Genomic DNA, 22,245 nt, shown 5'->3' on the forward strand with positions numbered 1-22,245 from the left:
CCCCCCCCCAAATCCAGTTCCCAGCAGCCCTGGGAGCCACTGGGGGGATTTGAGGCAAATTTTGAGGGGATTTGGGGGTCCCTGACCCCCCGTTTTCGGGGTTCCAGAGGGCACCCCGTACGCCAGGGGTCTGTGGGTGTTTTTGGGGTGTTTTTTTAGATTTTTAAGGTTTTTTAGGGTCTGTAACTCCCAGTTTTTGTGCTTTAGAGGGCACCCCGTACGCCGGGGGCCTGTGGGTGTTTTTGGGGTGGATTTTATCTATTTTTGGGGTTTCTAACCCCCCGTTTTTGGGGTTCCAGAGGGCACCCCCTACGCCGGGGGCGTGTTCCGCATGAAGCTGGTGCTGGGCAAGGACTTCCCGGCCGCGCCCCCCAAGGGATTCTTCCTGACCAAGATTTTCCACCCCAACGTGGGCCCGGGCGGGGAGATCTGCGTCAACGTGCTCAAGAGGGACTGGAGAGCCGAGCTGGGGCTGCGCCACGTGCTGCTGGTCAGACTGGGAGCACTGGGAGGGACTGGGGAGCGGAGCTGGGGCTGCGCCACGTGCTGCTGGTCAGACTGGGAGCACTGGGAGGGACTGGGGAGCGGAGCTGGGGCTGCGCCACGTGCTGCTGGTCAGACTGGGAGCACTGGGAGGGACTGGGAGGGACTGGGGAGCCGAGCTGGGGCTGCGCCCCTGACGCCCCCCGCCCCTCCCCCAGACCATCAAGTGCCTGCTGATCCAGCCCAACCCCGAGTCGGCGCTGAACGAGGAGGCGGCGCGGCTGCTGCTCGAGGACTTCGAGCGCTTCGCGGCGCGCGCGCGGCTGCTCACCGACATCCACGCGCGCGGCCCCCTCCCCAGGGACCCCTCCCCAATCCCCGCGGCGCCCCCCGGGCCCTCGGCCCCGCCCGAGGGACCCCTCCCCAAAAAGCACGCCGGCGACAGGAAGGCGCCGGCCAAGAAAAAGGGCGACAAGAAAAGGGCCCTGCGCCGCCTCTGAGACCCCAGACCCAATTCGGGGAGGGGCTGGGGGACCCCGGGCCCCACTGGGGAGGGGGCTGACTCCATTTCAGAGACCCCAGACCCAATTCGGGGAGGGGCTGGGGGACCCCAGACCCCACTGGGGAGGGGGCTGACTCCACTGGGGAGGGGGCTGACCCGATTTGAGAGACCCCAGACTCAATTCGGGGACCCAGACCCCACTGGGGAGGGGGCTGACTCCATTGGGGAGGGGGCTGACCCGATTTCAGAGACCCCAGACTCAATTGGGGGACCCAGACCCCACTGGGGAGCGGGCTGACTCCATTGGGGAGGGGGCTGACCCAACTTGAGAGACCCCAGACTCAATTTGGAGCTCCCAGACTCGATTTGGGGCTCCCAGACTGAATTTGGGGAGGGGGCTGAGACCTCCCAGACCCAACTCGGGGACCCAGACCCCACTGGGGAGGGGGCTGACTCCATTTCAGAGACCCCAGACTCAATTTGGAGCTCCCAGACTCGATTTGGGGCTCCCAGACTGAATTTGGGGAGGGGGCTGACTCTGCTGGGGAGGGGGCTGACCCAACTTGAGAGACCCCAGTCTCAATTTGGAGCTCCCAGACTCAATTTGGGGACCCCAGACCCCACTGGGGAGGGGGCTGACTCCATTTCAGAGACCCCAGTCCCAACTCGGGGACCCCGGACCCAACTGGGGAGGGGGCTGACTCCATTGGGGAGGGGGCTGACTCCATTTCAGAGACCCCAGACCCAATTCGGGGAGGGGCTGGGGGACCCCAGGCCCCACTGGGGAGGGGGCTGACTCGACTTGAGAGACCCCAGACTCAATTTGGAGCTCCCAGACCCAACTGGGGAGGGGGCTGACTCCATTTCAGAGACCCCAGACTCCATTTAGGCAACCCCAGACTCAATTTGGGGACCCCAGATTCCATTGGGGAGGGGGCTGACTGCATTGGAGGGACCCCAGACTCAATTTGGGGCTCCCAGACCCAGGGGACACCTGGGGGGAGGGGCGGGGACACCTGGGCGTGGCCAGAGCTCACCTGGGCACACCTGGGGCACACCTGAGCTCACCTGGATGGGACCTGGGCACACCTGGGCTGGATCTGGGCACACCTGGGCGGGCCCAAAATTCACCTGGGCACACCTGGATGGGACCTGGGCACAGCTGGGCAGGGGCAGAGCTCACCTGGAGAGGGGTGGGGGCACCTGGGCACACCTGGGCAGTCCCAAAATGCACCTGGGGTTCACCTGGACAGGACCTGAGTACACCTGAGAACCCCTGGGTGGGACCTGGGCACACCTGAGCTCACCTGACCTCACCTGGGCAGGACATGGGCACTCACCTGGGTGGGCCCAAAATTCACCTGGGCACACCTGGATGGGACCTGGGCACACCTGAGGCTCACCTGGGCACACCTGGGATGGGCAGGGCACACCTGGAAGCACCTGGGGCTCACCTGGGCACACCTGGATCGGCAGGGCACACCTGGGGCTCACCTGGACAGGACCTGAGTACACCTGAGAACCCCTGGGTGGGACCTGGGCACACCTGAGCTCACCTGACCTCACCTGGGCAGGACATGGGCACACCTGAGCTCACCTGGGCACACCTGGGCGGGACATGGGAACAGCTGGGCACAACTGGGCAGTCCCAAAATTCACCTGGGCACGCCTGGGGAGGGGCAGGGGCACCTGGGCATGGGCGGAGCTCACCTGGGCTCACCTGAGAACCCCTGGGTGGGATCTGGGGACACCTGGGGCTCACCTGGACAGGACATGGGCACACCTGGATGGGACCTGGTCACGCCTGGGCAGGCCCAGAGCTCACCTGGGCACACCTGGGATGGGTGGGGCACACCTGGAAGCACCTGGGGCTCACCTGGGCACACCTGAGGACACCTGGGCACACCTGGATGGGCTCTGGGCACAGCTGGGGATGGACATGGGCACACCTGGGCTCACCTGGGGAGGGGCGGGGTCACCTGGGCACACCTGGGATGGGTGGGGCTCACCTGGGCACACCTGGGTGGGCTGTGGGCACAGCTGGGGATGGACATGGGCACACCTGGGCTCACCTGGGGAGGGGCGGGGTCACCTGGGCACACCTGGGTGGGACCTGGGCACACCTGGGGCTCACCTGGGCACACCTGGATGGGACACAGGGACACCTGGGCACACCTGGGTGGGCTGTGGGCACAGCTGGGGATGGACATGGGCACACCTGGGCTCACCTGGGGAGGGGCGGGGTCACCTGGGCACACCTGGGGGACACCTGGGCAGGACCTGGGCACACCTGGATGGGACACGGGGACACCTGGGCGTGGCCAGAGCTCACCTGGGCCTTAGCTGGGCACACCTGGGCTCACCTGGGCAGTCCCAGGATTCACCTGGGCACACCTGGGCATGGCCAGAGCTCACCTGGGCACACCTGGATGGAACCTGGGCACACCTGGGCACACCTGTCCCCCCCTGTTCCTCCTCAAGTTTTGGGTTTGAGATCTTCCTCCTCCTCCTCCTCCTTGTCCTCAGTTTTGGGGGTTCAGGATCTTCCTCCTCCTCCTCTTCCTCCTCATTTTGGGGCTCCAGGACCTTCCTCATCCTCATTTCTCCGACTTCCAGGACCTTCCTCCTCCTCCTCCTCCTGGCACCCCAGACCTTCCTCCTCCTCATTCCCAGACCCAAACTCTTCCTCTTTTCCCCCAGATTTCAGGACCCTCTGACCCTTTTTCTGCCCCAGCTCTTCCTCCTCCTCCTCCTCCTCCTCATTTCCAGAACCCAGAGCCTTCCTCCTCCTCCTCATTTCGAGATCCAGAACCTTCCTCCCCCAATTTCCGTGACCCAGAACCTTCCTCCTCCTCATTCCAGAACCTTCCTCCTCTGGGATCCTCTTTGGATCCATTTTGGGACCCAAAACCTTCCTCCTCCTCATTTCAAGACCCAAACTCTTCCTCTTTTCCCCCAAATTTCGGACGCAGACCCTCCCCCTCTGACCCCTTTTCTGCCCCAGCTCTTCCTCCCGCTCCTCCTCCTCCTCCTCCTCCTCCTCATTTCGGGATCCAGAACCTTCCTTTTCCCCCAAATTTCGGGACCCAAACTCTTCCTCTTTTCCCCCAAATTTCGGACGCAGACCCTCCCCCTCTGACCCCTTTTCTGCCCCAGCTCTTCCAGGACCTTCCTCCTCCTCCTCCTCCTCCTGGCACCCCAGACCTTCCTCATCCTCATTTCCAGACCCAGAACCTTCCTCACCCAAATTCCGGGACCCAAAACCTTCCTCATCCTCATTCCAGAACCCAGAACCTTCCTCCTCCTCCTCCTCATTCCAGGATCGAGAACCTTCCTCCTCATTCCAGGACCCAAAATCTTCCTCATTTTGGGATCCAGGACCTTCCTTTTCCCCCAAATTTTGGGACCCAAAATCTTCCTCTTTTCCCCCAAATTTCAGGACCCCTCTGACCCTTTTTCTGCCCCAGCTCTTCCTCCTCCCCCTCCTCTTCCTCCTCATTTTGGGATCCAGAACCTTCCTCCCCCAATTTCCGTGACCCAGAACCTTCCTCCTCCTCATTCCAGAACCTTCCTCCTCTGGGATCCTCTTTGGATCCATTTTGGGACCCAAAACCTTCCTCCTCCTCATTTCAAGACCCAAACTCTTCCTCTTTTCCCCCAAATTTCGGACGCAGACCCTCCCCCTCTGACCCCTTTTCTGCCCCAGCTCTTCCTCCCGCTCCTCCTCCTCCTCCTCCTCCTCCTCATTTCGGGATCCAGAACCTTCCTTTTCCCCCAAATTTCGGGACCCAAACTCTTCCTCTTCCCCCCAGTTTGGGGACCCCCTGACCCCTTTTCTGCCCCCCCAGCTCTTCCTCCCGCTCCTCCTCCTCCTCCTCCTCCTCCTCATTTCGGGATCCAGAACCTTCCTTTTCCCCCAAATTTCGGGACCCAAACTCTTCCTCTTTTCCCCCAAATTTCGGGACCCAAACTCTTCCTCTTTTCCCCCAAATTTCGGGACCCAAACTCTTCCTCTTTTCCCCCAAATTTCGGGACCCAAACTCTTCCTCTTTTCCCCCAAATTTCGGGACATCCTCATCCTCATCCTCATCCTCATCCTCCTCCGGGGGTTCTGGAACGTTCTTCGGCCTCGCTCTCGGGGTTCCGGCACCTTCCTCATCCTCATCCTCTTTCCTGGGGGGGTCTTCGGCCTCGGTTCTGTGTCCGGGACCTTCCTCATCCTCAGTTTTGGGGGTTCGGGATCTTCCTCCTCCTCCTCTTCCTCCCCATTTTGGGGTTCGGGACCTTCCTCTTCCTCATTTTTGGGTGTGAGATCTTCAGCCTCGCTTTCGGCCGCCCGGGATCTTCCTCTGCCTCTCTCTGGGGCTCCAGGACCTTCCTCATCCTCATTTCTCCGACTTCCAGGACCTTCCTCCTCCTCCTCCTCCTCCTGGCACCCCAGACCTTCCTCATCCTCATTTCCAGACCCAGAACCTTCCTCACCCAAATTCCGGGACCCAAAACCTTCCTCATCCTCATTCCAGAACCCAGAACCTTCCTCCTCCTCCTCCTCATTCCAGGATCGAGAACCTTCCTCCTCATTCCAGGACCCAAAATCTTCCTCATTTTGGGATCCAGGACCTTCCTTTTCCCCCAAATTTTGGGACCCAAAATCTTCCTCTTTTCCCCCAAATTTCAGGACCCCTCTGACCCTTTTTCTGCCCCAGCTCTTCCTCCTCCCCCTCCTCTTCCTCCTCATTTTGGGATCCAGAACCTTCCTCCCCCAATTTCCGTGACCCAGAACCTTCCTCCTCCTCATTCCAGAACCTTCCTCCTCTGGGATCCTCTTTGGATCCATTTTGGGACCCAAAACCTTCCTCCTCCTCATTTCAAGACCCAAACTCTTCCTCTTTTCCCCCAAATTTCGGACGCAGACCCTCCCCCTCTGACCCCTTTTCTGCCCCAGCTCTTCCTCCCGCTCCTCCTCCTCCTCCTCCTCCTCCTCATTTCGGGATCCAGAACCTTCCTTTTCCCCCAAATTTCGGGACCCAAACTCTTCCTCTTCCCCCCAGTTTGGGGACCCCCTGACCCCTTTTCTGCCCCCCCAGCTCTTCCTCCCGCTCCTCCTCCTCATTCCAGAACCCAGAGCCTTCCTCCTCTTCCTCATTTCGGGATCCAGAACCTTCCTTTCCCCCCAAATTTCGGGACCCAAAATCTTCCTCTTTTCCCCCAAATTTCGGACGCAGACCCTCCCCCTCTGACCCCTTTTCTCCCCAGCTCTTCCTCCCGCTCCTCCTCCTCATTCCAGAACCCAGAGCCTTCCTCCTCTTCCTCATTTCGGGATCCAGAACCTTCCTTTCCCCCTAGTAATAATAATAATGTGTTAATAATAATAACAACAATAATAAATAATAATAAAACATAATAATAATAATAATAATAATAATAATAATAGTAATAAAAAAATAAGTACTGCACCAGCCCATCCCTGCCCTCCCCGCCACCCCTCCCCCAGTAAATAAATGAATAAATAAATGAATGAATAAATGAATGAATGAATGAATGAATAAATAAATGAACAAATGAATGAATAAATAAATGAATAAATGAGTGAATAAATGAATAAATGAATGAATGAATAAATAAATAAATAAATAAATAAATAAACGAATGAATAAATGAGTAAATAACTGAATGAATGAACCCCCTGTGTGGGGCAGGTACGAGAGCTTCCAGCGGCAGTGCCCCGACGGCCGCATCAGCCGCGCCGAGTTCGAGAAGATCTACGGCACCTTCTTCCCCAACTCGGACCCGCAGGGCTACGCGCGCCACGTCTTCCGCAGCTTCGACACCAACGACGACGGGACCCTCGACTTCCGGGAGTACATCATCGCCCTGCACCTCACCTCGTCGGGAAAGACCCACCTGAAACTCGAGTGGGCCTTCTCGCTGTTCGACGTGGACAGGAACGGCGAGGTCAGCAAGGGAGAGGTGCTCGAGATCATCACGGTGAGAGAAAAACCAAATTTGGGGTGAGAAATGGGGATTTGGGGTCAGGAACGGCGAGGTCAGCAAGGGAGAGGTGCTGGAGATCATCACGGTGAGTTTGGGGTGAGAAATGGGGATTTGGGGTTTGGGAATGGAAATGTGACATTTGAGATTGAGGGAACGGCGAGGTCAGCAAGGGAGAGGTGCTCGAGATCATCACGGTGAGAGAAAAACCAAAATTGGGGTGAGAAATGGGAGATTTGGGGTCGGGAACGGGGAGGTCAGCAAGGGAGAGGTGCTCGAGATCATCACGGTGAGAGAAATCCCAAATTTGGGGTGAGAAATGGGAGATTTGGGGTTTGGGAATGATGGATTTGGGGTTTGGGGTCAGGAACGGCGGAGTTTGGGGTGAGAAATGGAGATTTGGGGTGAGAAATGGGGATTTGGGGTCTGGGAGTCCCAGAGTACATCATCGCCCTGCACCTCACCTCCTCGGGAAAGACCCACCTGAAACTCGAGTGGGCCTTCTCGCTGTTCGACGTGGACAGGAACGGCGAGGTCAGCAAGGGAGAGGTGCTCGAGATCATCACGGTGAGAGAAAAACCAAATTTGGGGTGAGAAATGGGGGATTTGGGGTCAGGGAGTCCTGGGTGCATCATCGCCCTGCACCTCACCTCGTCTGGGAAAGACCACCTGAAGCTGGAGTGGGCGTTCTCGCTGTTCGACGTGGACAGGAACGGCGAGGTCAGCAAGGGAGAGGTGCTCGAGATCATCACGGTGAGAGAAAAACCAAAATTGGGGTGAGAAATGGGAGATTTGGGGTCGGGAACGGGGAGGTCAGCAAGGGAGAGGTGCTCGAGATCATCACGGTGAGAGAAATCCCAAATTTGGGGTGAGAAATGGGAGATTTGGGGTTTGGGAATGATGGATTTGGGGTTTGGGGTCAGGAACAGCGAGGTCAGCAAGGGAGAGGTGCTCGAGATCATCACGGTGAGAGAAAAACCAAATTTGGGGTGAGAAATGGGGATTTGGGGATTGGGAATGGGAATGTGACATTTGGGATTGAGGGAACGGGGAGGTCAGCAAGGGAGAGGTGCTCGAGATCATCACGGTGAGAGAAAAACCAAAATTGGGGTGAGAAATGGGAGATTTGGGGTCGGGAACGGGGAGGTCAGCAAGGGAGAGGTGCTCGAGATCATCACGGTGAGAGAAATGGGGGTTTGGGGTGAAAAATGGGGAATTTGGGGTCTGGGAGCAGCCTTCTCGCTGGATTTGGGACTGTGGAAATGGACAGGTCAGCAAGGGAGAGGTGCTCGAGATCATCACGGTGAGGAAATCCGAAATTTGGGGTTTGGGAATGGAAAATTTCCGGTTTAGGGACGGATTTGGGGATGGGGATGGCGGAAATGGCTCATCCTGAGAGGAGATTTGGGGTTTGGATTTGGGATTCAGGATCTGGGGTTTGGGGACAGATTTGGAATGGGAACGACTCATCCCCGAGAGGAAATTTGGGATTTGAGGTTTGGGCTTCAGGATTTGGGGTTTGGGATTTTGGGTTTAGGGTTTGAGATTTAAGGTGGGAACGGCTCATCCTGAGAGAAAATTTGGGATTTTGGGTTTGGGATTTGGGGTTTAGGATTCCAGATTTGGGGTTTGGGGTGGGAACGGCTCATCCTGAGAAGAAATAATTTCAGGTTTGGGGCCGGATTTGGGGTTTGGGATTTTGGATTTGGGGTTTTGTGATTTGGTTTTTGGGATCCCCGCAGGAATTCGGGGCTCCTGCCCCGGGGGGTTCCGGGAATTCCTGGATTTGGGACGTGGGGGGAGGGGCTCTGACCCTCCATCCCCTCCCCCCCCCAGGGTCCCTGAGGACCCCCCAAAACCTCCCCAAATCCCCCCAAATCTGCCCCAAATCTCCCTCCCCACAGTGGCCCCAGACTCCCCCAAATCCGGGACCCCTCCCCAACCCCCAAATCCCCTTTTCTCACCCCAAACCCAAACTCACCTTTTTTTAATCTCAAATCGCTGGTTTTGAATCCAAAATTGCCGTTTTTAAACCCAAAATCTCAATTTTTTAACCCAAACTCACCATTTTTAACCCAGAATGTTTTTTTTAACCCAAAATCAGGAGTTCTAAACCTAAAATCGCTGTTTTTTGTAACCCAAACTCACCCTTTCTTGACCCAATTTTGCCGTTTTTAACCAAAAATCCCCCTTTTTAACCCAAAATTGCAATATTTAAATCTAAACTCACGATTTTTTTAACCCAAAATTGTAGTTGTGTAACCCAGACTTTTACAATTTTTAACCCACAATCCCCTTTTAAACCCAAAATCACCGTATTTAAATCCAAACCCACTTTTTTTTGCCCCAAAATCACCGTTGTTTAAACCCAAAATCCCCTTTTAAACCCAAATTTTCCGTTTTTACCCCAAATTTTCCGGTTTTAACCCAAAATCGCCATTATTTTAACCCCAAATTGCCTTTTTTTTGCCCCAAAATTGCCATTTTAAAACCCCAAATCACCGTTTTTAACCCAAAAATCACAGTTTTCACCCAAAATCACCCCATTATAACCCAAACCTGCCATTTTTTTAAACCCAAATTTGCCGTGTTTCACCCAAAATCGCCGGTTTTTTTGCCCCAAAATCACAATTTTTTAACCCAAAATCACCCTTTTTGACCCAAATTTGCCATTTTTGACCCCAAAATTGCCGTTTTTAACCCAAAATAGCTGTTTTTAACCCAGAATTTCAGTTTTTAACCCAAATTTGCCGTGTTTAACCCAAACCCACTGTTTTTTGCCCCAAAATCACCATTTTTTAAACCCAAAATCGCCCTTTTTGACCCAAACTCGCCGTTTTTAACCGAAAATCGCCATTTTTGACCCAAATTTGCCGTTTTTCTCCCCAGACAAGATCGCCGAGGCCGAGTTCATCGAGGGTGTTTTTAACCCAAAATTTCAGTTTTTAACCCAAATTTGCAGTGTTTAACCCAAAACCACCGTTTTTTGCCCCCAAATCACCATTTTTTTAACCCAAAATCGCCCTTTTTGACCCAAATTTGCCGGTTTTGACCCCAAAATTTCAGTTTTTAACCGAAAATCGCCGGTTTTGACCCAAATTTGCCGTTTTTCTCCCCAGACAAGATCGCCGAGGCCGAGTTCATCGAGGGCGTGATGAAGAACGACGCCATCATGCGCCTGATCCAGTACGAGCCCAAAAAATGAGGAAAAACCCCAAAAACCCCAAAAAACCCAAAAATCAACCCAAAACAACCCCCAAAAACACAAAAATCAACAAAAATAAACCAAAAAAACCCAAAAAATCCCCAAATAAACCAAAGGCGGGCGGGGGAGGGAGGGGCAATAAAGAGAATCCCCCCCAAAAGGTGGAGTTTGCTTGGGGAAAAATGGGAATTTTGGGGAAAAAATGGGAATTTTGGGGAAAAATGGGAATTTTGGGGGAAAAAATGGGAATTTTGGGGAAAAAAATGGGAATTTTGGGGAAAAATGGGAATTTTGGGGGAAAAAATGGGAATTTTGGGGGAAAAATGGGAATTTTTGGGGGAAAAAATGGGATTTTTAGAGGAGAAATAAAAGGAAAAAATTTGGGGGGAAAAAAGGATTTTTAGAGGGAAAAAAATGTGGGGTTTTTGGGGAAAAAAATGGGGGTTTTGTGGGAAAAATGGGATTTTGTTTTGGGGAAAAAATGGGGTTTTTAGAGGAGAAATAAAAGGAAAAAATTTGGGGGGAAAAAAGGATTTTTAGAGGGAAAAAAATGTGGGGTTTTTGGGGAAAAAAATGGGGGTTTTGTGGGAAAAATGGGATTTTGTTTTGGGGAAAAAATGGGGTTTTTAGAGGGGAAATAAAAGGATTTTTTGGGGGAAAAATGGGGGTTTTAGAGAAGCAAAAAAAGGGATTTTTTTTGGGAAATAATTGAGGGTTTTTTTGGGGAAAAAACTGGTTTTAGAGGAAAAAACAAAAAGAGGTTTTTGGGGAAAAATTTGATTTTTACAGGATAAAAAAAAAGTGGTTTTTTTTGGGGGGAAAAAGGGGGTTTAGATGGAAAAAAGGTTTTTAAAAGGGTAAAAAAAAGAAGTTTTTGGGGAAAAAAAGGATTTTTAGAGAGGGAAAAATGGGGGTTTGGGGAGGGAAAAAAAGGGGGTTTTTGGGGACAAAAAAGGAGTTTTAGAGAAAAAAAAAGGAGGTTTTTGGGGGAAAAAATCGGATTTTTAGAGGGTTAAAAAAGGGATTTTTTAAAAGAAAAAAAGGGGTTTAGACACAAAAAAGGGTTTTAAAAGGGGAAAAAAAGGAAATTTTGGAGAAAAATAAAAGGTTTTTTTGGGGGAAAAAAGAGGGTTTGGGGCATTTTCGGGTTTTGTTTGGGGTTTTTTTTTGGGGCAGTTTCAGGGTTTTTCTTGGGCGTTTTTTGGGCATTTTTTGGGTTTTTTGAAGTATTTCCAGGGTTTTTTGAGGTGGTTTCAGGCATTTTTTGGGCATTTTTGGGGCAGTTTCAGTGGTTTTCTTGGGTGGTTTTGGGGCTTTTTGGGGCAGTTTCAGGATTCATCTCTGGGGATTTTTTTTGGGGTGGTTTTGGGGTTTTCCACAGGAGTTTTTTTGGGGCATTTTTGGGGTTTTTCCTCCAAGTTTTTTTGGGGCATTTTCAGGGTTCCTTGGGGCATTTTGGGGTTTTTTTACCAGGTTTTTCTGGGTGTATTTTTGGGATTTTTCTCAGGTTTTTTTGGGGCGGTTTCAGGGTTTTTCTTGGGGTTTTTTTTGGGGTGCTTCTGGGTTTTTTTGGATGCATTTTCGGGGGTTTGTCTCGGGGTTTTTTGGGACATTTTTAGAGTTTTTCATGGGTTTTTATGGAGCGTTTTTGGGTTTTTTTGGGCAGTTTTGGGGTTTTTTCTCTGTATTTTTTGGGGCAGTTTCAGGGTTTTCCTCGGGGTGTTTTTGGGGCATTTTCAGGGGTTTTTTGGGGTGGTTTTGGGTTTTTTCCTGGGAGGTTTATGGGATTGTTTTGGAGGTTTTGGGGTTTTTCTCATGATTTTTTTTTTTGAGCATTTTTGGTGTTTTCCACAGGAGTTTTTTTGGGGGGATTTTCAGGGTTTTTCTCGGGGTATTTTTGGGGTGGTTTTGGGGTTTTTTTACAGGGACTTTTCTCTACATTTTGAAATATTTTCGGGTACTTCTCAGCGTTTTCCTTGGGCGTTTTTTGGTTTATTTTTGGGGCTTTTCTGTGGGTTTTTTTTTGTGTTTTTCTTGGGGGATTTTTGTTTATTTTTGGAGTGCTTTCTGCGTTTTTCTTGGGGTTTTTTTGGGGTGGTTTTGTGGTTTTTTCTCGGTTTTTTTTTTGCATTCAGCAGACACGGAGGCAGAAGGAAGGTCTGGGGGAGGGGGCTGCCCCCGGCCCCGTTTATTTGGGGAGGGGGCTCAGTTCTTGTAGCCCCTGCTGGCGCGGCGGCCTCGGGCGCGCTCGAACTTGGGTCCCTTGGAGCGCACGTAGGGCCTGGGGAAAGGGCTCAGTCAGCACCCAAAACGGGCCAAAAGCAACCCAAAATGTCCCTTACAACATCCCCCAGACATCCCCAAAGTGTCCCTTAAAACACCCCCAGAATTCCCCAAAAAAATCCCAAAATATCCCCAAAATGTCCCTTAAAACATCCCAAAATATCCCCAAAATATCCCTAAGAACATCCCCAAAAATTCCCTTAAAAATCCCCAAAATATACCCAAAATATCCCTTAAAACATCCCCAAAGTGTCCCTTAAAACATCCCCAGAATTCCCCCAAAAAAATCCCAAAATATCCCTTAAAACGTCCCCAAATACCCCAAAAATATCCCTTAAAACATCCCCAAAATATCCCTTAAAACATCCCCAAATTTTTTGGGGCGGTTTCAGGGTTTTTCTTGGGGTTTTTTTTGGGGTGCTTCTGGGTTTTTTTGGATGCATTTTCGGGGGTTTGTCTCGGGGTTTTTTGGGACATTTTTAGAGTTTTTCATGGGTTTTTATGGAGCGTTTTTGGGTTTTTTTGGGCAGTTTTGGGGTTTTTTCTCTGTATTTTTTGGGGCAGTTTCAGGGTTTTCCTCGGGGTGTTTTTGGGGCATTTTCAGGGGTTTTTTGGGGTGGTTTTGGGTTTTTTCCTGGGAGGTTTATGGGATTGTTTTGGAGGTTTTGGGGTTTTTCTCATGATTTTTTTTTTTGAGCATTTTTGGTGTTTTCCACAGGAGTTTTTTTGGGGGGATTTTCAGGGTTTTTCTCGGGGTATTTTTGGGGTGGTTTTGGGGTTTTTTTACAGGGACTTTTCTCTACATTTTGAAATATTTTCGGGTACTTCTCAGCGTTTTCCTTGGGCGTTTTTTGGTTTATTTTTGGGGCTTTTCTGTGGGTTTTTTTTTGTGTTTTTCTTGGGGGATTTTTGTTTATTTTTGGAGTGCTTTCTGCGTTTTTCTTGGGGTTTTTTTGGGGTGGTTTTGTGGTTTTTTCTCGGTTTTTTTTTTGCATTCAGCAGACACGGAGGCAGAAGGAAGGTCTGGGGGAGGGGGCTGCCCCCGGCCCCGTTTATTTGGGGAGGGGGCTCAGTTCTTGTAGCCCCTGCTGGCGCGGCGGCCTCGGGCGCGCTCGAACTTGGGTCCCTTGGAGCGCACGTAGGGCCTGGGGAAAGGGCTCAGTCAGCACCCAAAACGGGCCAAAAGCAACCCAAAATGTCCCTTACAACATCCCCCAGACATCCCCAAAGTGTCCCTTAAAACACCCCCAGAATTCCCCAAAAAAATCCCAAAATATCCCCAAAATGTCCCTTAAAACATCCCAAAATATCCCCAAAATATCCCTAAGAACATCCCCAAAAATTCCCTTAAAAATCCCCAAAATATACCCAAAATATCCCTTAAAACATCCCCAAAGTGTCCCTTAAAACATCCCCAGAATTCCCCCAAAAAAATCCCAAAATATCCCTTAAAACGTCCCCAAATACCCCAAAAATATCCCTTAAAACATCCCCAAAATATCCCTTAAAACATCCCCAAAAATCCCCTTAAAAATCCCCAAAATATACCCAAAATATCCCTTAAAACATCCCCAAATATCCCTTAAAACATCCCCAAAAATTCCCTTAAAAATCCCCAAAATATACCCAAAATATCCCTTAAAACATCCCCAAAAATCCCTGAAAACATCCCCAAAATTCCCTTAATATATCCCCAAAATTCCCCTTAAAACACCCCCAAAATATCCCTTAAAACACCCCCCAAAATCCCTTAAAACCACCCCAAAATGCCCCTTACATCACCCCCAAAATTCCCCTTAAAACATCCCCAAACCCAAAAATGTGTGAGGAAATGACCCAAACTGTGTCAGCGCGCCCCGGCTTGCGCATCATCCGGATCTGGGGAAAAAACAGAAAATCTGTCAGGAAATTACCCAAAAACCACGGAAAAACAGCTCAAAAATCCGTGAGAAAATGGCTGAAAAATCTGTGAGGAAATGGCCCAAAATCTGTGAGGAATAACCCAAAATCAGTGAGGAAATGACCCAAACTGTGTCAGCCCGGCCCGGCTTGCGCATCATCCGGATCTGGGGAAAACAACCCAAAATCTGTCAGGAAATTACCCAAAAACCACGGAAAAACAGCTCAAAAATCCGTGAGAAAATGGCTGAAAAATCTGTGAGAAAATGGCTGAAAAATCACTGAGGAAATGGCCCAAAATCTGTGAGGAAATAACCCAAAAATGTGTGAGGAAATGACCCAAACTGTGTCAGCGCGCCCCGGCTTGCGCATCATCCGGATCTGGGGAAAACAACCCAAAAACTGTCAGGAAATAAATCCCAAATCTGTGAGAAATTCACCCAAAAATCTGTGAGGAAATATATCCAAATAAACAGGGAAAAACAGCTCAAAAACATGTGAGAAATAACCCAAACTGTGTCAGCGCGCCCCGGCTTGCGCATCATCCGGATCTGGGGAAAATAACAAAAATCTGTCAGAAATAAACCCAAAAAATAAGGAAAAACAGCCCAAAATCTGTGAGGAAATGGCTGAAAAATCAGTGAGGAAATGGCCCAAAATCTGTGAGGAATAACCCAAAAATGTGTGAGGAAATGACCCAAAATGTGTCAGCCCGGCCCGGCTTGCGCATCATCCGGATCTGGGGAAAACAACAAAAATCTGTGAGAAATAAACCCAAAAAATACAAAAAACCAGCTCAAAAATCCGTGAGAAAATGGCTGAAAAATCACTGAGGAAATGGCCCAAAATCTGTGAGGAATAACCCAAAATCAGTGAGGAAATGACTCAAACTGTGTCAGCCCGGCCCGGCTCACGCATCATCCGGATCTGGGAATGGGGAAAATAACCCAAATCTGTGAGAAATTCACCCAAAAACCTGGGAGAAACACATCCAAAAAACCAGGGGAAAACAGCCCAAAATCTGTGAGGAAATAACCCAAAATCTGTGAGAAATAAACCCAAAAATCTGGGATGAAATAAACCCAAAACCTGAGAGGAAATAACCCAAAATCTGTGAGGAAATGACCCAAACTGTGTCAGCCCGGCCCGGCTTGGGCATCATCCGGATCTGGGGAAAAATGGGGAAAACATAAAAATCTGAGAGGAAATAAATCCAAAAAATAGGGAAAGACAGCCCAAAAAAGAAAAATGGGGGAGATTGGGAAAAAAATGGGGAAAATGGGTGAGATTGGGGAAAAATGGGGGAGATTGGGGGGAAAATGGGGAAAAATGGGGGAAAACGGTGAAAAAAAGGGAAAAATGGAGAAAAATGGGGAAAAATGGGGGAAAAATGGGGAAAAATGGGAAAAATGGGGAAAAAACGGGAGATTGGGGGAAAATGGGGGAGATTGGGGGGAAAACGGGAAAAATGGGTGAGATTGGGGGGGGAAATGGGGAAAAGTGGGAGGAAAACAGAAAAAAGTTGTGTGATTGGGGGAAAATGGGGAGAAAACGAGGGAAAATGGGGAAAAATGGGTGAAAATGGGAAGAAAACGGGGAAATGGGAGAAAATTGTGAGATTGGGGGGAAATGGGGAGAAAACAGGGGAAAAGAGACAAAACAGGGTAAAACAGGAAAAAATAGGTGAGATTGGGGGGGAAATGGGCAGAAAACGGGGGGAAAAGGGAAAAAATGGGTGAAAACAGGGGAAAAATGGGGAGGTTGGGAAAAAAATGGGGGAAAACCAGATGAGATTGGGGGAAATGGGGAAAAATGGGTGAGATTGGGGGAAACCGTGGTGAAATTGGGAAAAAGCAGGGGAAACCCAGGGAAAATCGGGGAAAATCGGGGAAAAATTGGGAGAAAACGGGAAAAATGAGGGAAAACATTGGGAAATCGAGAAGGAGCGGGGGAAATCCCGAGAGAAATCGGGAAATTCGGGGAAAAGCCAAGGGAAAACCGGGGGAAAATCGAAGGAAAGCGGGAAAACCGGAAGGAATCGAGGGGAAGTCGGGAAAAACCGGGAACAACGGGGGGAAAGAGGGAAAAATCGGGGGAAAAAACGGGGAGAAACCGCGGAAAATCGGGAAAAATTGAGGAAATTCAGGAGAAATCGGGAAAAACCGAGGGAAATGGAGAGAAACTCGGGAAAACCCCGGGGAAATCGGGGAAAACAGGGGAAAACATTGGGAAAAACGGGGAGAAATCGAGAAAGACGGGGGGAAATCCCGAGAGAAATCGGGAAATTCGGGGAAAACCCATGGAAAAACCGGGGGAAAATCGAAGGAAACCGGGAAAACCGGAAGGAATCGAGGGGAAGTCGGGAAAAACCGGGAACAACGGGGGGAAAGAGGGAAAAATCGGGGGAAAAAACGGGGATAAGCGGGGGAAAGAGGGAAAACTTGAGGAAATCCAGGAGAAATTGGGAAAAACCGAGGGAAATGGAGAGAAACTCGGGAAAACCCCGGGGAAATCGGGGAAAACCGAGAAAAATTGGGGGGGAAGCCGGGAATAATCAATTAAAACCAGGGAAAACCAGGAAAACACAGGGGAAATCGGGAAAAAACTGGGGGAAATCCGGAAAAACGGAGGAAAATGGAGAGAAATTGGGGAAAAACGGGGGAAATCGGGGAAAACCCGGGGATAAGCGGGACAAGGTGGGGAAAATCGTAAAAAAAACCGAGAAAGCGGGGGAGAAACGGCGGAAAGTCGGGAAAAAACCGGGAATAACCGGGGGAAAATCAGGGAAAAGCCAGGAAAAATCGGGGAAAACCGGGAATAACCGGGGAAAACAGGCAAAAACCGGGGAGATGGGGAAGAAGGAAGGAGAAGCGGGGCGCGGGCACGGGAACAGCGCGAAGGGAACCGGAGAGAACCGGGGGAAGCGGCGCCGAGCTCCCGGTCCCGGGGGTTCCCGGTCGCCGGGAATAACCGGGGAAAAGCCAGGAAAAATCGGGGAAAACCGGGAATAACCGGGGAAAACAGGCAAAAACCGGGGAGATGGGGAAGAAGGAAGGAGAAGCGGGGCGCGGGCACGGGAACAGCGCGAAGGGAACCGGAGAGAACCGGGGGGAACCGGGGGGAGCGGGGCCGAGCTCCCGGTCCCGGGGGTTCCCGGTCCCGGTGGGACTCCGGGCAGAACCCGGCCCGGTTCCGGGGTTATCCCGGTCTCACCTTGACCAGCAGGCGCAGGTAGATGTCCTGGCTCTTGGGCTCCTTGCGCCGCACCTTGCGGTCCTTGTCATGGCGGATGTCGATGCCCTGAGGCGACACCGGGCGCGGTCACCGCGGGGGCCATCGCCGCCGGCCGCGCCCTCCCGAGCCCTCCCGAGCCCCCCCCGAGCCTCCCGGGGCTCATCCGAGCCCGCCCCGAGCGCTCCCGGCCGCGGATGGCGGCGGATTCGGGAGCGCGGCCGGACCCACCATGATGGCGGCGCTGGAGAGAGGCGGGAGAGGGAGCGCGCGGGGGGTTGTGGGAGAGAGGCGGCGCTTCCGGTGCGCGCCGGAAGCGCGCGCGGGCCGCTCTGCCCGCCAGCTCTATGGCGCTGGAGGACCGAGTGTTGTGACCGCGGCGGGTCCTTAATGAGCGCCGCTAATTAGCGGGAGGGGAAGGCGGGCGCGCGGGTAATTGGCGGTGTTAATTAGGAGCGGTGTCGCCGCGTACTGAGGGAAAAAGCGGAGCTTGTGGCAGAGGCGGCCTTGCCCTCAGGCGGCATGGCGGCGTTGCCATGGTTGCGGCGCTGCCATTGGTCGAGACGTGTTCCCCCCCCCAAATTCCTGACCAATGGGAGGAGAGAAAAGGGCGGGAAATGTGAGGAGAAAATGTGAGGAGAAAATGGCGGGAAACGTGAGGGGACAAAATGGCCGCCCCAAATCCCTTCGTGATTTCCCCCCCAAATTGCATTAATTAACAATCACCACTCAACGACTCCGTTAATTGATGCTGAAAGGGAAGTTTATTCGGGGAGGGGGTTTATTTGGGGTGGGGGGTCGTGCCAGTGCCCGTGGTGATGATGAAGGTGGTGATGAAGGTGATGAAGGTGATGATGATGGAAGGGGAGGCTCCACGGGGGCTCCTCCTGCAGTAATTTGGGGAATTTGGGAAGGGGTCCTGGGGTTTTTTGGGGGGAACACGGGGTTTTAAAAGAGGGCTCCCTGGGTGGGTTTTTTGGGGAAAATCCTGAGTTTTTTTAAGGGGAATCCCTGGGGGTTTTGGGGCAATTCTGGGTTTTTTGGGGGGGAATTCCAATGAGTTTTTTGGAGAAATTCTGGGGGTTTTTGGGGAGGGGTCCCAGGGGTTTTTTGAGGGGGAATCCTGGGTTTTTTTGAGGAAAATTCTGGGGGTTTTTGGGGAAGGGTCCCAGGGGTTTTTTGCGGGGGAATCCAAGTTTTTTTGAGGAAAATTCTGAGGATTTTTGGGGAGGGGTCCCAGGGGTTTTTTGAGGGGGAATCCTGGGTTTTTTTGAGGAAAATTCTGGGGGTCTTTGGGGAGGGGTCCCAGGGGTTTTTTGAGGGGGAATCCCAGGTTTTTTTGAGGAGAATTCTGAGGGTTTTGGGGAAGGGTCCCAGGGGATTTTTTTGGGAAATTCTGCGGTTTTTTGGGGAAGGGTCCTGGGGGATTTTTGCGGGGGAATCCCGGGATTTTTTGAGGAAGGATCCTGGGGGATTTTTGAGAGGGAAAATCCCAGGTTTTTTTTGGGGTGGTCCTGGGGATATTTTGGGTGGAATCCTGGGATTTTTGGGAGGTTTTGGTGGGGGTCTCACCCTCAGGCTGCCGCCCCCTCGAATTTCTTCTTGCGCCCCTCCATCCCGCTCATGGCGTCCACGTTCTTGCGCCAGTCCCCGACCTCGTAGCTCTCCTGGGACAGTGTCCCCAGTGTCCCCAGATCCCCCAAATCCACCCCCAAAACTACCCCAAAACACCCCCCAAAAAACCCTAAAATCCCCACAAAACCCACCCAAAATCCCTCCTAAAAATACCCCTCAAAACCCCCAAAGCACTGCTAAAAACACACCTAAAAATACCCAAAAACCACCCCCAAAATGCCACTGAAAACACCCAGAAACAGCCCCCAAAAACCCTAAAAATACCCCAAAAACACCCCTAAAAATACCCCAAAACCATCATGAAAACACCACAAAACCACCTCAAAAATACCCCAAAAACACCCCTAAAAATACCCCAAAACCATCATGAAAACACCACAAAACCACCTCAAAAATACCCCAAAAACACCACAAAAAGGCCCTAAAAACACTCCCATAAAACCATCCCAAAACACCTTAAAAATACCCCAAAACCACCCCCAAAAACCACAACAAAAAATACCCCCAAAATACCGCAAAAATACCCCAAAACACCACAAAAATACCCCAAGCCCACCCCCAAAATTACCCCCAAGACCACAAAAAAAACCCCACTTCAAAAATACCCCAAAACCACCTCCAAAAGCATCCCAAAACACCACTAAAACCCCCAAAAAGCCCTAGAAATGACAACAGGTGGCTCCAGGTCCCCATTGTCCCCAATGTCCCCATTGTCCCCATTGTCCCCATTGTCCCCAGTGTCCCAAATCCCCCACAATGTCCCCACTGTCCCCGCTGTCCCCAGTGTCCCAAATCCTCCACTGTCCCAGTTATCCCCAATGTCCCAAATCACCCCAGTGTCCCCAGTGTCCCCAATGTCCCCAGTGTCCCAAATCCCCCCCAGTGTCCCCAAATCCCCATTGTCCCAAATCCCCCCCGGTGTCCCCATTGTCCCCACTGTCCCCATTGTCCCAAATCACCCCAATGTCCCCATTATCCCCATTGTCCCAAATCCCCCCCGGTGTCCCCAGTGTCCCAAATCCCCACAATGTCCCCAATGTCCCCAGTGTCCCAAATCCCCCACAATGTCCCCATTATCCCCAATGTCCCCAGTGTCCCCTCACCTTCTCGGCGTCGTCCTTGCGCACCTGGCGCAGCCCTGCCCTCAGGTCGGTGCCCACGCGCGGCTTTGTCCCCAGCAGCGCCGCCATCATGGCGTCGGCCGAGAGCCGCACGCGGCGCAGGTTGGGCCGCACAAAACGGCCCGCGGCCACCCGGCGCCGCAGCTCCTCCAGCTGGGGACAGGGGGGACATCAGGGGGACTGGGGACACTGGGGACATCGGGGGCATTGGGGGCACTGGGGGACATTGGGGACATCAGGGGGATTTGGGGACATTGGGGGCATTGAGGGGATTGGGGACATTGGGGACATTAGGGGGGTCTGAGGGGATTGGGGACATTGGGGATGTTGGGGACGTTGTGGGGATTTGGGACATCAGGGGGATTTGGGGACGTTGAGGGGATTGGGGGCATTGAGGGGACTGGGGACATCAAGGACATTGGGGACACTGGGGACATTGAGGGGATTGTGGACATTTGGGGGATTGGGGACATCAGGGCAATTTGGGGACATTGGGGACTGTGGGGGGATTTGAGGACAGTGGGGACATCAAGGGGTTGGGGACATTGGGGACAGGTTCCCCCCCGGCAGAGGTGGGAAGGCCACCTTGGGAACAATGTGTGGCGCTGTCCCCTCCCTGGGGCTGTCCCCGAGGTGGCTGTGCCCTTGTCCCCACCTCGGTGACGTTCTTGCTGACGCGCGTCCCCATGTCGTAGCGCTCCTCGTCCACGCGCGCCACGCGGGCGTGCAGCTCCCGGCACAGCTCCTGGGACACCCAGGGGACAGCGAGGGGACACCGAGGGGACAGCGCTGGCACCAGAGCTGGGGCACACCCCCGTGTCCCCTGCGATGTCCCTACGGTGTCCCCAAGGCTCCCCATATCCCAGGGTGCCCAAGTCCTCAATGTCCCCATATCCCCAGTGTCCCCTCACATCCCGGTGTCCCCGATGTCCCCAATGTCCCCTCACCTGCAGCTCTGTCACCCCCAGCCCTTTTTCCCTCACATTTGCCGCTTTTTCCCCTCACCTTCCCCGCCATTTTCCCCTCACGTTCCCTCCATTTTCCCCTCACGTTTCCCGCCCTTTTCTCCCCTCACATTTGCCGCCATTTTCCCCTCATATTTCCCCCTCACATTTTTCCCCATTTTCTCCTCACATTTCCCTCATTTCCCCTCACGTTTTCCCCCATTTCCCCCTCACATTTTTCCCCGTTTTCCCCTCACATTTCCTCCATTTCCCCCTCAGGTTTCCCACCCCATTCTCCCCTCAGGTTCACCGCCATTTTCCCCTCAGGTTTCCCACCCTTTTCCCCTCACATTTTCCCCCATTTTCCCCTCACATTTCCCCCATTTCCCCCTCGGTGTCCCCCCGCCGTGCCCTCACCTGCAGCTCCGTCACCCCCATGCCCTCCGTGGCCAGGGGTGGGCACAGCTCCCCCAGCACCCGAATTTTCTCGGCCGCCCTCTCCTGCTCCTCCTTCTCCAGCTCCCGCTTCGCCCTCTGCAGCAGCAGCGTCTGGGGGGACATTTTGGGGACAGCCCCCGAAATTTGGGGGCACCCCCAGGACCCTCATGGGCACCCCCAAAATCAGGGGCAAACCCCAAAATTTGGGGACAAACCCCTCAGATGTAGCTGGAAAATTTAAATTTTAAGAGTTTTTTCTGAGGGACACCCCCCAAAAATTTGGGGACACCCCCAGGACTCTCATGGGCACCCCCAAAAGACCCCCTCCAAATTTTGGGGACTCCACCCCGACACCCCCAAATTTTGGGGACCCCCTCCTCACCTTCAGCTGGAGCTTGCGAGACGCCGAAATTTTGGATTTTCTCTGGACGGAGAAATTTGGAGTCAGAATTGGGGGATTTTGGGGTCGGGGGTTTTTTGGGGAGGGATTTTGGGGTTTTTTGGGGGTTTTTT

At 52.4% G+C, this 22,245-nt stretch overlaps 3 protein-coding genes across 5 annotated transcripts in view; 1 reads left to right on the forward strand and 2 right to left on the reverse strand.

The window, feature by feature from the left end:
- LOC120507897 overlaps positions 1 to 10,341 on the forward strand; it is a 12,696-nt gene extending 2,355 nt beyond the window's left edge. The window contains exons 2-6 of the mRNA XM_039721050.1: positions 300 to 512; positions 566 to 614; positions 6,685 to 6,850; positions 7,421 to 7,543; positions 10,096 to 10,341. Coding sequence (XP_039576984.1) covers positions 300 to 512; positions 566 to 614; positions 6,685 to 6,850; positions 7,421 to 7,543; positions 10,096 to 10,131 — 587 coding nt within the window. The 3' untranslated portion in view covers positions 10,132 to 10,341. The remainder of the gene's footprint in view (positions 1 to 299; positions 513 to 565; positions 615 to 6,684; positions 6,851 to 7,420; positions 7,544 to 10,095) is intronic.
- A 3,975-nt stretch (positions 10,342 to 14,316) lies between these two features.
- Positions 14,317 to 18,194, reverse strand: LOC120507896 (60S ribosomal protein L18-A-like). Of its 3 annotated transcripts, none has more exons than XM_039721049.1 (3): positions 17,826 to 18,185; positions 17,577 to 17,663; positions 14,317 to 14,914 (listed from the first exon to the last, which is right to left on the reverse strand). In XM_039721049.1, exons 1-3 carry the CDS (start codon positions 17,826 to 17,828, stop codon positions 14,735 to 14,737), a joined length of 270 nt encoding a protein of 89 aa, XP_039576983.1. In that variant the 5' UTR covers positions 17,829 to 18,185; the 3' UTR covers positions 14,317 to 14,734. The 3 variants fall into 3 exon arrangements, 2 of the variants coding, with proteins under 2 accessions (XP_039576983.1, XP_039576982.1); XM_039721048.1 differs by lacking the exon at positions 14,317 to 14,914 and adding an exon at positions 15,297 to 15,531 and having other exon boundaries at positions 17,826 to 18,194; XR_005628870.1 differs by lacking the exons at positions 14,317 to 14,914; positions 17,826 to 18,185 and adding an exon at positions 15,080 to 15,102 and having other exon boundaries at positions 17,577 to 17,818.
- Positions 18,195 to 18,331: 137 nt separating this feature from the next.
- LOC120507895 (troponin I, cardiac muscle-like) lies at positions 18,332 to 22,157 on the reverse strand. Its single transcript, XM_039721046.1, has 6 exons — positions 22,115 to 22,157; positions 21,712 to 21,843; positions 21,006 to 21,095; positions 20,333 to 20,503; positions 19,167 to 19,261; positions 18,332 to 18,481 (listed from the first exon to the last, which is right to left on the reverse strand). The coding sequence occupies exons 2-5, from the start codon at positions 21,730 to 21,732 to the stop codon at positions 19,169 to 19,171; spliced, it is 375 nt and encodes a 124-aa protein (XP_039576980.1). The 5' UTR covers positions 21,733 to 21,843; positions 22,115 to 22,157; the 3' UTR covers positions 18,332 to 18,481; positions 19,167 to 19,168.
- Between the last annotated feature and the right edge of the window lie 88 nt (positions 22,158 to 22,245).

The sequence above is a fragment of the Passer montanus genome, unplaced genomic scaffold (genome assembly GCF_014805655.1).
Source record: "Passer montanus isolate IOZ18808 unplaced genomic scaffold, ASM1480565v1 scaffold445, whole genome shotgun sequence".
NCBI lineage: Eukaryota > Metazoa > Chordata > Aves > Passeriformes > Passeridae > Passer > Passer montanus.

Bases quoted from the DNA above. Each gene is read 5' to 3' on its own strand.
- LOC120507896 (XM_039721048.1), bottom strand. The intron at 15,532-17,576 runs GTGAGACCGGGA...ATTTTTCCCCAG, and splicing joins ACCTGCGCCTGCTGGTCAAG to ATCCGGATGATGCCCAAGCC.
- LOC120507895 (XM_039721046.1), bottom strand. From the start codon at position 21,732: ATGGGGGTGACGGAGCTGCAG. The intron at 21,096-21,711 runs GTGAGGGCACGG...TGGGTGTCCCAG, and splicing joins TGGGGGTGACGGAGCTGCAG to GAGCTGTGCCGGGAGCTGCA. The intron at 19,262-20,332 runs GTGAGGGGACAC...ACACTGTCCCAG, and splicing joins GCAAGGACGACGCCGAGAAG to GAGAGCTACGAGGTCGGGGA.